The sequence below is a fragment of the Lagopus muta genome, chromosome 22, assembly GCF_023343835.1.
Source record: "Lagopus muta isolate bLagMut1 chromosome 22, bLagMut1 primary, whole genome shotgun sequence".
NCBI classification, from domain to species: domain Eukaryota; kingdom Metazoa; phylum Chordata; class Aves; order Galliformes; family Phasianidae; genus Lagopus; species Lagopus muta.
Window position 1 is genome coordinate 4198768 of NC_064454.1, and position 13555 is coordinate 4212322.

The 13555-nt window shown below is 61.4% G+C and overlaps 1 protein-coding gene across 2 annotated transcripts; it reads left to right on the forward strand.

Moving 5' to 3' along the window:
• The first annotated feature begins 4602 nt into the window (after positions 1 to 4602).
• On the forward strand, positions 4603 to 13515 carry MCAM (melanoma cell adhesion molecule). 2 transcript variants are annotated; one of them, XM_048968434.1, is made up of 15 exons: positions 4604 to 4739; positions 7987 to 8114; positions 8184 to 8403; positions 8477 to 8547; positions 8632 to 8719; positions 8809 to 8988; positions 9077 to 9204; positions 9291 to 9453; positions 9542 to 9663; positions 9771 to 9909; positions 10000 to 10121; positions 10210 to 10345; positions 11005 to 11146; positions 11476 to 11593; positions 12237 to 13515. In XM_048968434.1, exons 1-15 carry the CDS (start codon positions 4646 to 4648, stop codon positions 12264 to 12266), a joined length of 1881 nt encoding a protein of 626 aa, XP_048824391.1. In that variant the 5' UTR covers positions 4604 to 4645; the 3' UTR covers positions 12267 to 13515. The 2 variants fall into 2 exon arrangements, with proteins under 2 accessions (XP_048824393.1, XP_048824391.1); XM_048968436.1 differs by lacking the exon at positions 11476 to 11593 and having other exon boundaries at positions 4603 to 4739.
• Positions 13516 to 13555: the final 40 nt, after the last annotated feature.

The following is a 13555-nucleotide window of genomic DNA, read 5'->3' on the forward strand; positions in this document are numbered from 1 at the left end:
GTCTTCCTAGCTCTGAGCTCACTGCAGTGTGTCGGGAAGCAGCAGCAGTCAGCCTGGGCTGTTCTAGAGCTAAAAGCAAAGAGATGAAGCATCCCAGTGCTGGAGGAGCTCTCTGATTGTCCTGGCTCTGGGGGGTGCATAACACTGTGGGGCCCAGCGTGCGGCTGTGGGGGTGGAAGAGGAATGGGAAAAACAGAGAGACAAAGGGTTGGCAGCCCAGCCTGCAGCTGCACAGGGGGGAAATGATGCTGAGGAGGGGGGAAACGGCGCCGGGGGCCACCACGGCTCCCACCTACGCTGCCTTGCAGGAGGACACAGCTTCCCCAGCCCCAGCATCTCCTCCCAGTGCTGCCTAGGGGCAGGAAGGGTGGTACTGGGGTGTGGGTCCTGCTGGCATCTTGCCCCGGCTCTCAGCTCTGGCTGGGCCCATGGAACTTTCCCCAGGGTGCTGACCCCATACAGGAGCAGGCTGGCTAGCACAGCACGGTGACACGCACACAGCCCAGCTGAGGCTGCTCTCAAGGTGCCCAGCTGAATGCCCCAGCACAGCCCCGTGCTCCAGGTCAGGCTCATTTCAGCACATCCACTCCAGGAATGTCCCCGTCCCCATCTCCAGTTGGGCTCTGCTCCAAAGCGGCGTGCCTCGCTCTTCCTCCAGCCTCCACCTCTGGGTAGAAAGGAGCCGTGTCCCCCAGCATCCCCACTGCAGGCAACCACCATCCATGGGCTGTGGCGATGGGGAGCCCGAGAGCTGTAGGAAAAGGAGCTGGGATCTCTCAGTCCTGTTGGAGCCCAGCCAGGCAGCCCTGGGAAAAGCAACTCCTCAAGCATGGGAAAGTCCTGTGAGGAGAAATCCCTGCCTGGCCCCACAGCTCCCATGGGTGCAAGTGGCCTGGCGTGTCCCCAGCATGGCGGGAGCAGGCAGGGGGGTGGCATGTGGACAGAGCCCTGCTCGCTGCCCTTGCCCTCTTTTGAGCAGCCCCAAACCCTGCACAGCATTGAATCCCCCCCCCAAATCTGGTGACGCTGTGATTTTTTGGCTTTTCCTTCCTACTCAGTGACACGAGCTGGGGAAGCCCGGTGACGTGGAGAGCTGAGACCTCGGGTGCCCATTCCACTGGGAGCTGCAGTGTGAGCAGGGGGCAAGGATGGAGCGTGGCCGGGTCCCTGCCCGTCCCTGCACCGTGGGACCCCCAGCCATCCAGCCCCATAATCCACCCCATTGTGCAGGCGGGTGCCCGGCCCCGGCCCATCTGGCGCCAAGACAATGGGGCCTTTTTCCATCCGGCAATAGCCGGGGGGAGATGAACTCAGCATCTTCCGAAGGAAAAGGCCTGTTTATAAATAGCTGTCGCTGCTCTGCCGGCTTCCCCCAGCCCCAAAGCCTTCCCTTTGCAACTGTGGGACGCTCAGGGCTGAGAGAGGATCCTTGGGCACAAACGTGATGGTCGTCCCAGTTTGGCTGTGCGTGTGCAAGTGAGAGGGCAGTACGTGGCCGTCTGCACAGCATGCAGGGCTGCACCTGCTCTGGGCTGCAGGGAGCCCGCATCCATGATATGGGGTGAGCATCCAGCCCTGGATGTAGGGCTCCTTCCCCCATGCCTTGGTGGTGGCCCCCAGCCGGGTAAGGTTTCCCCTTCATTCCCCAGCTGTCCTTGTCTGTCTGTGCTGCGTGTTCTCAGAGCAGGTTTGCATGCCCCAAAGCCCTTCCCCACCGTCACCGGGGCAAGAGTGGGGCAGGGTTTCCCCTTTGCCATTTCAGCTCCTTTTTTGGGGCTTTGCCACTACTCGGCATCTGCAAAGCTGCCTTCCGTCCCCAGGTGCACAAATCCAGATGTCATCTTCCTTCCTCCCTCCGCCTGCTCCCAGCCCCTGCTAAACAAAGCCCCGTAGCCATGGTTGGTAACCCCTGTAGAAGGGAGAGCAGAGGCATAAAGGAGCACTGAGAGCCCAGCAGAGCAGGGGAGCTTTCTGCTGAGCCATGGGACATCGCATAGGGCTCTGGTGGTGGTGCAGGTTGTCTGTGTGCTCCTGGCACAGCTGATGCTCATCCCTCACCCTCCACTCAGGATCACAACCTCACAATTCAGCCCATCCATGAGCCCTACAGCTGAAACGCAGCCCCAGGGGTTTCTCCCCGGAGGCAGTGAGCCTCCTATGGCTGAGTGCTGGCCCCACTCCCAGCCCTTCCCTCAGGAGGGGCCCCTTTCACCCCAACGGTGTTGTGTGAAGCGGCGCAGGCCTGGGCGGATATGGCAGCCGCCTTCCATCCTCCTTTCATCCACTCCGAGCGCAGGAAGCCGTGCCAGCAGCACTGCATCACCCAGCACCCATCATCAGCCTTCATCACCCATCATCATCAGGGCGAACGCTCAGCTCCACGCATGGCCCTTCCTGCAGCTACCGCTCCGCAACAGCAGCGCAGAGCCAGGTGCAGGAGGAGCAGATGCAACAACAACCCGCCTGCAGCTGGGGATGCTGAGTGAGACAGCCCTGCTGCGGGCACGCTGCCTGTGGGGCTGCCCCACACCTCGAGCAGAGCAGGGATCCATGCCACTGACCTCCCCACTCTGCCTGTGTGTGCGGGACACACGGCGCATGCTGTTTGTTTGCATAGCAGAGAGTGGGGGCTGAAGCCAAATCCATTAAGCAAGCAAATAAATAAGAAGGCGTGAGATAAAGCAGCTGAAGGCAGCCCGCCTGCTGTGCTCCCTGCTGAGCCTGCACCCATTGGGTGCCAGGTGATTTTACGCCTCACCCGGCTCCCAAACCCATTTTCCCCAGAACCATGAGGTTGGTTGGGAAACAACAAAACCATAGGGAAAAGTTCTCTTCAAAGCAAAGCGCCCCGAAAAGCAGAAGGCACATGGAAGCTGCTGTAGGCTGGCACCCGCAGCCAGGCTGTTTTCTCATGGGAGTGGCATCGTCCTTTCCCAAGGGCTGGGAATTTTTGTTTTGCTTTATTTTTAACGGCGAATAAAAGCTCGCAGTGGAACAGAATGCAGAGCAGCGTAGCAGCCAGGCTCTCCCACTTGTTTGCTTGCAGCGTTGGGTTCTTTCTCTGCCCTCACCGGGTGGCACTGCTAGGGTTCATTCATGCTGCTTCGTACAAAACGAGCAGAGCATGGGGCTGTGATGCAGCATTGGGGACCCCCAAGCATCCAGGGACCCCCAGCCCTGCACAGCCCGTGGCTATGTGAGCATCTCCACCATGCACCCATAGGGGAGCGAGTGAGGCTCTGCTCCATGCACTTGTTCCTGGAGGGCCGTCCCTCCACACAGCAGCGCCGGTCCAGGAGCCTTATCATTGCCCAGCACTGCCATTTTAAGTAACTAATCTCGCCGGGAAAGAATTTAATCATTTCCGATGAATCATCGAGTCCATTTGGCTGGGGAAGGGTTTTTGGGGGGTGGCTGCTTCGGCACGCAGCCAAAGGCAGGAGGGGGGCATGGAAAGAGCAGATGGCATTGCTGGGGTTGGGGGGTGAGAATGGGGATGCTGGGGGGACTGATGGCATGGAGAGAGGCTGGGGGGAGCCTGAGTGGGGTGGGCAGAGGTGTGCAGTCCCCCAGGACCTGCACTGCAGGAGCAAAGAGCAGAGGTGCAGAGCTGGTGGAGGGCACTGTCTGCAGCAGGATACGGGTCAGAGAGATTTGGGTGCAGATGGGGGGAGGGTGGGAGGCAGAGGAGGGCTTCAAGGGAGCAGGGAGCTCTGGTGCTTTGTCCCCCAGCACAGATTCTGGTGGAGAATGAGGACAGCGAGGCATGCAGCAGTGCGGGGGACAGGAGCTGGGGAGGGTGGAGGGGGGGAAGTTGCTCTGCTCCCTGGGCTTGCACTGGGAATGGGTCTCAGTGGGGTTGTGTTGGGGACGGGTGATTTCCCCTGGATAATAGCAGCCTTGTCCGCCCCACCGCCCCCGGGCCGGCCCCCAGCCAGCCCTCTGCCCCGGCCGTGCAAACCGCGGCTCTTCCACAGCCGCCCCATTCAGCAGCTGCGCGGGGGTTGGGGGGCAGCAGTGCGCCGTGGGGGCCCTCCGTGGGGCTTTGCTATAGGGACGGGCATCTGTTATAGAGCGAGCATCCCTGCAGGGAGAGCAGGGTTTAGGGGCAAAGCCACAAAGAAGGGGGTCTTCATGGGGTGTCCCCTCCGCCCCACAGCCCAAGCAATGACAAAAGGCGTTCTGTCGTCCCACTGTTCCCGAGCCCCCCTCCGTGGCTTCAAGGTGAGCCGCCGCTTTGGGGGTTGCTCCGCTCGACGGGGAATTGTGCCCCTATCTGCTATTCCCGAAGAACGGCACCCCAACCCCCAACCCCCGAGGGGTTCCCACCTCCAGCGCCTGCCTGTCTGCTCCCGACAACCTGAGCAAGCCTGGGCAGGGCGTGCGGGGCGGCAGGAATGAGCCGCAGAGGGACCCGGCGCCGGAACCGAACCGAACCGGGGTGGTGACGGTGGGAGGGGAGAAGAGGGGAGAGCAGCTCGGCGCCGCGCGACCGCTGGGGGGGGATCAGGGGCTGCGGGCGGGGGGCAGCAGCACCGCGCCTTCCTCCTCCCCGCCTTCTCCTCCTCCTCCTCCTCCTCCTCCTCCTGACGTCAGCCCGCGGGTCCCGTTCAGTCGCTGGCGGGCGGCGGCGGCGGCAGCGGGCATGGCTGGGGGGCGGCGGGCGGCCCCGCGCTGCGGTTGGGGCTGGGGGGGCGGCTGGAGCTGCTGCCCCCTCCTGTGCCTCCTGCTGTGCTGCGGTGAGTGGGGCAGGGGTCGGTGGGTGGGTTGGGGGGGGGTCTGGGAGCACCTGAGGCGGTGCGGGGCTGTTTGCGGGGTGTGGCACCGGGAGCACCTGGGGGAGAGGGGGGGAGCAGAGAGCATCTGTTTTTTGGGGGATGCAGCCCGACTGGAGTGGGGAGAAGGGTGTTTTGCTGTTGGGATGCGGTTGGTTTGTAGGGTGTCTGCGGGATGGGAGAGCGCGGGGTGTGGCTGCTCTTGGGGTGCTTTTGGGCTGGGACGCGGCGTGCAGCCGCTTTTGGGATGCAGCTGCTTGTGCAGCAGGGCACGGAGGAGCGTCTGTTTTGGGGTGCAGCCTGGAACGCGTCTGCTTTTGGATGCCGACTGCTTTTGGGGCGTGCTACGGGGTGCGGTCCCCTGTGAGATGGGAGATCGCAGGTTGCAGTCACTTCAGTGCTGGGAAATGTTGCTCTGCTTTTGGGGTGTGAGGCATAGGTGTCCCCCCATGAATAGGGCGCCCCTTCCCCACCGATTCCCCTCCTCGTGCTTGGGATGTGACCAGACGCTGCTCCTGCAGTTGGGCTGCGTGAGGCTGGGTGCTGTGCTGCAACCCCTCCTCAAATGGAGCCGAAGAGCCCCGTGGGCCGTTCCCCGCTCCCGGGCTGAATGCAGACGGCCGGGGGAGCTGACGCCCTTCGGGCACCGCCTGGCCAGAGTCCAGGAATGCTAAAACCGTGGTGCGGGGGAGCGGGGTGGGAGCAGCCCCCGCCCCCCCCCCCCCCCTTGTCCCCGCCCTGCACGTCCCCAGGCTCCGCTTCAGGAGTGGATCTGTGTGTGCAGAGCTGGGAGTGCCCCGTGCTGTCCCTGTTGCCGCTTTGCAGCCCCCTACAGCAGCACAGGACGAGGGATGCTCTCTGCATCCCCGGTGGCCTTGGGCAGGTGGCTGGTGGCAGCCCCACTCCTGTGGCTGTTCTCCGTGGGGCAGAGGTGAGGGCAGCGTGCCTGCACGTGTGTCCAGTGTGCAGCAGGGTGCATCGGTCGAGCTGTTAGGAAGCATCCACCCCTTTCCTTCTAAGGAGTTTTTCCCCGAGCGCTGTGTTTCTCTTGGCTTTTTACACTTTCTTTTTTTATCTTCTTTCCAGTCCGTTTTCCCTTGGTTTATGGGCTGTGCTTCCTGCTCTGCACCGTGCCCTCCCCATACCGGGGGTCCTCACGCTTTGCCCTCTGCCAGCCTGCAGCACAGCACTGGGTAACCCTGCCCTGACCGAGGCCTGGGTGCTGCTGCGGGAGAGCTGAGAGCTGAGCTCCCACCCCCGACCCGTGCTGGGATCCCCTTCCTCACGGCACACGTGCCGAGCAGAGCACCCATTGGTTGGCAGCACAGCGGTGTTGGCGAGCAGAGCCTCGGCGAAGGGCTTGATGCTTCCCAGAAGCACGAGGGGCCGCGGCCAAAGCCTTTCCCAGACAGGCTGGGGGGTTGCTGTGTACCCCCAAGTAGGGGTTTATGCAGCGGGGCTGTTGGCATCACACTGCTGGAGAGGGGTTGGGGTTGGAGAAGGTGTGAGGTTGGCCATTCCTGTTGCACACAGCTGGGGGAGTTTGCTGGGACGGCAGCAGGGCATTGCCTCCGTTACCTTCCACAGCACAGCACGGAGCTGGCAGCAGCTTCTCCCCGCCCTGAGAAGGAAGCAGAGCCCCTCTGCAGCCCCCCACCGTGCCCTTCTGCTCCGTGCACTGCCGGCACACCTCGGCTCTGCAGAAAGCTGCTGGAGGGGCCGTGCTTCTCCCCACCCCCTTCCTCTGCTCTAAAAGCAAATCTTTGTTCTTGCGGAGCGCTGGCTGCCGGCCGGCTGTCCGCCAGCCAGATGGAAAGGCACGGGGGCTCTCCTCCCTTCCCGGCTCGCTTGCTGCAGGCGGCCCCTCCGCATCTCGAGGTCTCCCGTTGGAGCTGTGCCAGGCACTCAGAGCTCACTGTTATGGGCTGGAGCTCAGCTCTGCAGCCTGTGAGTGGCTGATAGTTTTCCAGCCCTGCCCCGGTGCCCGCTGCTGGGTTGAGGGGGTGTCCTTGTGTCCCCATCTAGCGGTGCCTGCGATGTCATCACCAGGTGCTCCCTGCAGCCCGGTGCCTGGCTGAGCCCTTCGCCCCGGGTATCCAGCCTGTCGTGGAGGAGGTGGGGAGCAGGGAGAGGTGGGGAGGGGGCTGCAGTCTCCCTGTTCGTCTCTTCAAGGGCAGCGAATGAGCAGGAGGGGTGCCTGCTGCCAGCCCCGGATGCCAGCCATTCCCCAGCTCTGAGTTCATGGTTTCGGCTGCTTGGCGGCCAGGACGGGGGCTGTCATGCTGAGCTGGTGAGCTCTGAGAGCTGCAGCTTTCCTGCCACAGCACTGCCTCTGCCTGGGGCTGGGGAGCAGAGCCTGGCATGCCCAGGTCTGTGGGTGCCCAGCTGTGCCAGGTCAGGGCCAGGTGCCTCCGGTTATGCATTCAGCCCGGTTTCCTGACCCCAATGCACGCTTTATCTCTGGGGCTTTCAACTGTTTTTCCAACTCCTCCTTTCCTGCACGCTGTTTTGCTTGTCCCTCTGCTTTGTGCCAGCTGTGCTGCCCCTATGGAAGGGCTGAGGGCAGGAATGGGCTGCTGCAGTGTCCTGGCTGTGCTGGTGGTGTGAGCCAGTGCCTTGGCTGTGGCAGAAAGGGCTCCTGGCTGCATTTTGGGGCCGTGCCACCACGTGCCCACTTCACACAGAGAGCGTTCTATGGGCACGGTGTTACCCTTTGAAGCTGCTGCCCGTGTGAGGCTGTCACCAAGCAGTGCTATCAGGTGGCTGTTGACACAGCTGCCTTCCTGCAGCCCTCTTATCTCCCGTTCTCATACGTGGGCTGGGCAGGGGGTGCTGCACTGCTGGATGAATTCCTGGGCTCCTCATTGCCATCCCAGCCTGGGGGAACTGCATGGGGCATGCACACCTCATTGCTTTATTGGTGTGCCAGCCATGCTGTGTCACAGCTCTGCTCTGTGCTGTGTCTGCCTGGAGCTGCTCAGCCCTCAGCCCCAGTGCAGGGCAGCTCTGTTTCAGGCCCTGGATCGATAGCCATTACCTTGGAGCATGGCCGGGTGCTCCATTAGTGCTGCAGGGATATAAGAAGGAGCTCACCTTGGGTGTGTTGGAGGGAGGGTGCTGGGGCTGCTGGCTCTGTGGGTGGAGATCTGCAGTCCTGGGGTAAGCCTCTCTGTGCTGGGGATGTGGTGTGAGGGTGCTGTCCCTCCCCCAGGTGCAGCTGGCAGGCTGGAGGTCTACATGCCAGCAGTGCTGGAAGTGGAGATCGGGAGCACAGCCAGGCTGGAATGCAGCTTCTCCATCCCTGGAAATGTCTCCTTCACCTCCGTCGAGTGGTTCTATGTGAGTGCTGTGGGGTTGGGTGGCCGACGTGGGGCTGTGTCCAGGGCTCTACATCACGTTCGTCCCCAGGTCAACCACGGTCACTCCAATCGGGTGAGGCTGTGTGTCATCACTGCCAGTGGGGCACGGATAGATGAGACAGAGTACAGCGAGAGGCTGTCGGTGGGGGAGGACAAGGCCCTGTCCATCAGCAAGGTGACGAGGCAAGACAACGCCAGGACCTTCATCTGTCGGGTTGGGGCAGACGGCCAGGGCGTGGGGGAGAACCACACCGAGCTCAGCACCTACAGTGAGTGGTGTGGGGATGGGGATCCTGTCCTGTTCCTATGCATCATCCTAACGCGTGGAGTGGCTTCTTGCAGAGATCCCCGCGCCCCCCGAGATCGCACCCAACTCTGCCGGCATCCCTGCGCAGAGCAATGACATGTCAAAGGTGAGGAGAGGTCCCCAGTTCCCCATCCCCATAGGGGCCACCCCCTGGGCTGTGCCATGCCCACGGTGCTCCCTGCTGCTGCAGATTGCTCAGTGCACGAGCGAGAACAGCTTCCCGTCCCCCAACATCACCTGGTACAAGAACGGGGAGCCGCTGCTGCAGGAGGAGGACAGTGAGTTGGGGTGGGGACGGGGTTGGAGAGGGACGGGATGATACCCCTCCCTGCTTGCGGGCTGGGAATAGCGGCTGCATCTCCTGCAGAGACAAAGATCCTGACCACGTTGGTCCGCCAGTCGAATGGGCTGTACACAGTGGTCAGCACGCTCTTCAGCAAGGTGACACGAGAGGATCGCAACTCCCTCTTCCACTGCACTGTGCACTACTGGCTGCGGGGACAGATGCGCACAAAGGACTCTCCGCGGGTGAACATCACCGTGTTCTGTGAGCTGGGGCTGGAAGCTGTTCCCGGTGCTGTTGGGAGTTGGGGGTGAGACCCACATCCACTCTGCCCTTCTTCCTCCTTCCACAGACCCCACAGAGCATGTGGAGCTGCGCGTGGTGACCGGATCGGGGATGGTGAAGGAAGGGGATGATGTGAAGTTGGTCTGTGATGCTGATGGCAATCCGGCGCCTGTCTTCACCTTCTACAAAAGAGAGGTGAGGGGGGGTTCTGGCCCCTCTCCCTCGGCGTCTCCTGTCCCAGGATGGAGGGGCTGAGGGCTGTGCTGTCCCCGTGCCTGCAGCTGGAGGACAACTGGCAGGATGTGACTTCGCTGGCGGACACCAACAGTGGGGTGCTGATGCTGCACGATGTCAACAAGAGCAGCAGCGGTCTGTATAGGTGCCAGACGCTGGACTTGGATGATATGACACAGCGTGAAGGGGATGTGGAGCTGATGGTGAACTGTAAGGCTGGGGGACAGGACACTGCGCATCCTGTGGGTGGTACCCCCTCCCTCTGCTCATGCTGCCCTGCTCCCCATCCTTCTCCTAGACATCGAAGGGGTCCAGGTGAAGATGGAGCCGTCCTCACCCCTTCATGAAGGGGACAGCGTGAGGCTGAGCTGCAGTGCCCACAGCCCTGTTGCCCTGGACTACCAATGGAGGGATGCAAGGGTGAGCGATGCTCGGGTACTGCTATCCTGGGGTGCCCCATGGTGCCCATTCCTGCCATGGAACGTGGGAGGTGCTGAGCCCCAGCCTTGGGTTTCCCCCTCCAACAGGGCAGGAAGGTGGCAGAAGGCAACCAGCTCCTCCTGAGCAACCTCACCTTCGAGACCTCCAGCAACTTCAGCTGCAGAGTGCAGGCACGCAGCGTGCCGGGGCTGGAGCAGAGCAAGCAGGTGGCCGTGGCTGTGCAGGGTAAGGATGGGCACGGGGGTTGAGCTCCTTGCTGCTTCTATCAACCCTGTCCCACGTGGAGAAGCAGGTGCTCACTGTCTCTCCCCACAGGGAAGCCGCGCATCGTGGCCATCAGCTCCCCGCTGTACGTGCGGCAGGACGAAGTGATCAACCTGACCTGCAAGGCCATCGCCTTCCCCCGGCCCTCCGTGCAGTGGAGCATCAACGGGACGGTGAGGGCTGGGCGGGGGCCGGGGGGTGGCTTTCAGGATAAGGGCTGTATTTGGGTGCTGAGCTCTGTGCTTTCCCGTATCCCTACAGACCCATGAGTACATGGAGAACCAGCACATCGCCAGCAACCTGACGGTGCGCGTGAGCCACGACCTGCTGCGGGCAGGAGCCATGTGCCGGGTGTCCAACGCGCTGGGGGTCAGCGAGAAGCACATCCAGCTGCTGGGTGAGCCCCGTCTGCCCCCATTTCTCCTCTGTCTGCTCTGTGCCACTAAGAGTCATGCTGCTTTCTTGCCTGGGGAGGGAGCCTCCTGCATCTGCTGCTCTTCTCCCTGTTCAGATAGTGGATGAGGCTCTGACTCCACCTGCAGGGGTGGAAAAGCTGCTGCTTGGTCTCATCCTACTGCCCAGCAAGGGCAGCAAGCTTTCTGCAGGACAGGGGAACAAAGGGATGGCTTGCAGGAAACACTGAGCCATTGTCCTGCAGCATGACTGGGAGCTGGAAGCAGAATGCAACGTGTGGCTGTGTGGGTACTGCTCTATAAAAACATATTTGGGTTGGATATGTTGGGTATTAGGAAAGATTTCTTCTCAGAAAGAGCAGTCAGGTGCTGACTCAGGCTGCCCAGGGAGGTGTTGGAGTCACCATCCCCAGAGTTCATCAAGAACTGTGGAGATGCAGCACTTGGAGACGGGTTGGGGCTGGATTTGGTGATGTTAGAGGTCTTTTCCAACCTCCGTGATTCTATGATTTCTGCACTGACATCTGCATCCTACAGACAGCAGGGAGCCCTGTGATGCTGTGCTGGGGCAGGAGCTCCTTTTCTTACTCCTAGGAGCACAGGAGGTTTGATGCACGTTCACCTCCTCTCCTCTCTCATCTAGATCAAAAGACCTCGGAGAGCAAAGGCATCATCATCGTGGCCATCATCGTCTGCATCCTCGTGGTGGCCGTGCTGGGCTCCATCATTTACTTCCTTCACAAGAAAGGCAAGATCTCATGTGGCCGCAGCGGCAAACAGGACATGTAAGCACCGCCGCCCTCGGGGCAGAGCCGCTTTGCCATCACCGCCGCTTCCCATCCCATCCCACCTCACCCTGCCCAGCACGGCAGTCTGGGCCGCTTCCAGCTTCCAGCGGTGAGGAAGGAGCAGAGCTTTAGAGCAGCCAAACATCCCCAGGGAAGGGCCGTACAGCCCAGGGCTTTCCCCCAGCTGGAGCTTTGTCCCCAGCTGTCCCCTGCCCCACGGCGTCCCCCGAGGCGGAGCCCGGGGGCTCGGTTGGCCTCTCTTCCCCCCGGCCACGTGCCCTTGGCTATGGCAAAGATGTCTCAAAATTGTCACCTCCCTCCCCTAGCACAAAGCCAGAGGCACGTAAAGACAAGAATGTAGTTGAAGTTAAGTCAGATAAACTTTCCGAAGAGGCGGGGCTCCTGCAGGGTGCCAACGGCGAGAAGAGGTCGGCTGCTGACCAGGTAGGACCGAGCATCGTGCGCTGGGGCCAGGGTTGTGCTGCAGCTGGGCAGCAGCCAGAGGTGCTCCAGGTAACGCTTTCCTCCTCTCGCAGCTCTCCCCACCCTGCATGGGCCTCCATCATCCATCAGCAGCGCACGAGGAGGGGCTGGGAGGGAGGGGAAGGGATGGATGTGCTGCTGCGAGGATATGCAGGGCAGCTCTGCTCTGCGCCAAGCTTGGCACCTCGGGGAACAGCTGCTTGGCTGTGTTCCGTGCTGGCTTCTCCTGGGGTTGCCCCAGGAGCATTGGGGGGAAGCAGCTGCACCATCAGCCCTGGCAGAACTCAGCCCAGTGCAGGCTGAGATGGCAATCCTAGGGCTGAGAGCCCCCCAGGGGGCTGCAGGAGCTGTTCTGAGTGCCTGTGCCAGGCAGTCACCATCACCAGGGCCAGGCTCTGTGTGCTCATCCCATGGGATGCAGCACTGAGCGGGCTGCCTTAGATTAGAATGGCCCCAGCCCCCCCTCCTGCTGCCAGCACAGCTCACTGCTCCCTGCCCCGTGCCCTGGCATGGTGCACACTCCCATTCTTACCCCCCGCCTGTTCTGTTTTGTTAACTAACTGCTTTCCTCTCCCCCTGCTTTTCTCCTTCTGCTGGCCTGAAGAGCGAGAAATACATCGATCTGAGAAACTAAAAGAGGGCGATCTCCGAAGTGCTTTCTTCCTTCAATCCTTTCCTGCTCTTGGACGGCCTTATCCCACCCTGCCCCACACCTGGGGGGCACAGCCAGAGGCAGCGACCCCCCCTGACAGCTCACAGCGGGCTGGCGGGTTGTCGGCTCAGCAGCAGCCTTCGCTTACTGCTACAGAGAAGCCAACAGCAATACTCACACCCCACTCGGCTACCTACCTGATGGAAGGGTTGGAGGCTTTTCTTGTTTCTTTTTCTCGACGTTTTTGTTTTGTTTTGGTTTTGTTTTTAATGGAAACCTGTTCTGTACGTGTGTGAGGAGGTTTGGATGAGTTTTACCCCAGAACTTGGCTCAGAAAAGCTGAGGGGAGGTTGCTTTGCCAGCAGGATGCCCCAGGCAGCATAGAGGCACGGGGGTGTGCAGCTGGGAGGGGAAGGGCTCTGGTAGGGGATGGGGGAAGGCTGTGCGAGCCCTTAATGCAGGGCAGGGCTTTGCTCTCAGACAGGTGCCTGAGCTCTGAGCTGCCCAGGATTTGGGCTTCGCAGAGCAGGGGAGGGAGGTGGGATTGCTGCAGGATGCAGCTGCTGGCGGCACTGGGCTGAGTCTGGGTGTGAACCGAAGGAATGCGAGGTCAGCGCCAGGCAGCGACGGCTCAGGGTTGGATTTTTCTGTCCTTTTTTTTTTTTCTTCATTTCATCATCTTTCCTTTTTCTTTTTTTCTCCCTCTCTTCTCCCCCCTCTCCCCCCTCTTTCTTCTATTTCCTCCCCCTCTCCCCCTCTCCCCCTCTCCCCCTCTCCCCCTCTCCCCCTCTCCCCCTCTCCCCTTCTCCCCTTCTCCCCTTCTCCCCTTCTCCCCTTCTCCCCTTCTCCCCTTCTCCCCCTCTCCCCCTCTCCCCCTCTCCCCTTCCCTTTTTTTCCCCCCTATTTCTTTTCTCTTTTTCTCTCCTTTCCTTTCCCTTCCTCCCTTTTCCCCCCTTCCTTCTTCCTCTCCTGCCCTTCTTTTTCACTCTTTGCCTATCATCAGCCCCAGGGAAAAGTCCTTCATTACTTTCTCCCCTCCTGGTCCCACAGGAGGGATCAGGACAAGCAAAGCCCCCCCCAGCCCTTCCTCTGCCCCTCATTGCCCTGCCCAACCCAGCTCCCCTCTGCCCCCCCTGCACTGCAGCAGGACCTCAGGTCACCAGGAGGAGGGACAGATTTCCCCCCCCCCCACCTCCGGAGCTGTAATCGTGAGCTGCAAAGTGTTGTCCAAACAGAAGCTTTGGTTTATATATATTTTTGTTGGATGGTGT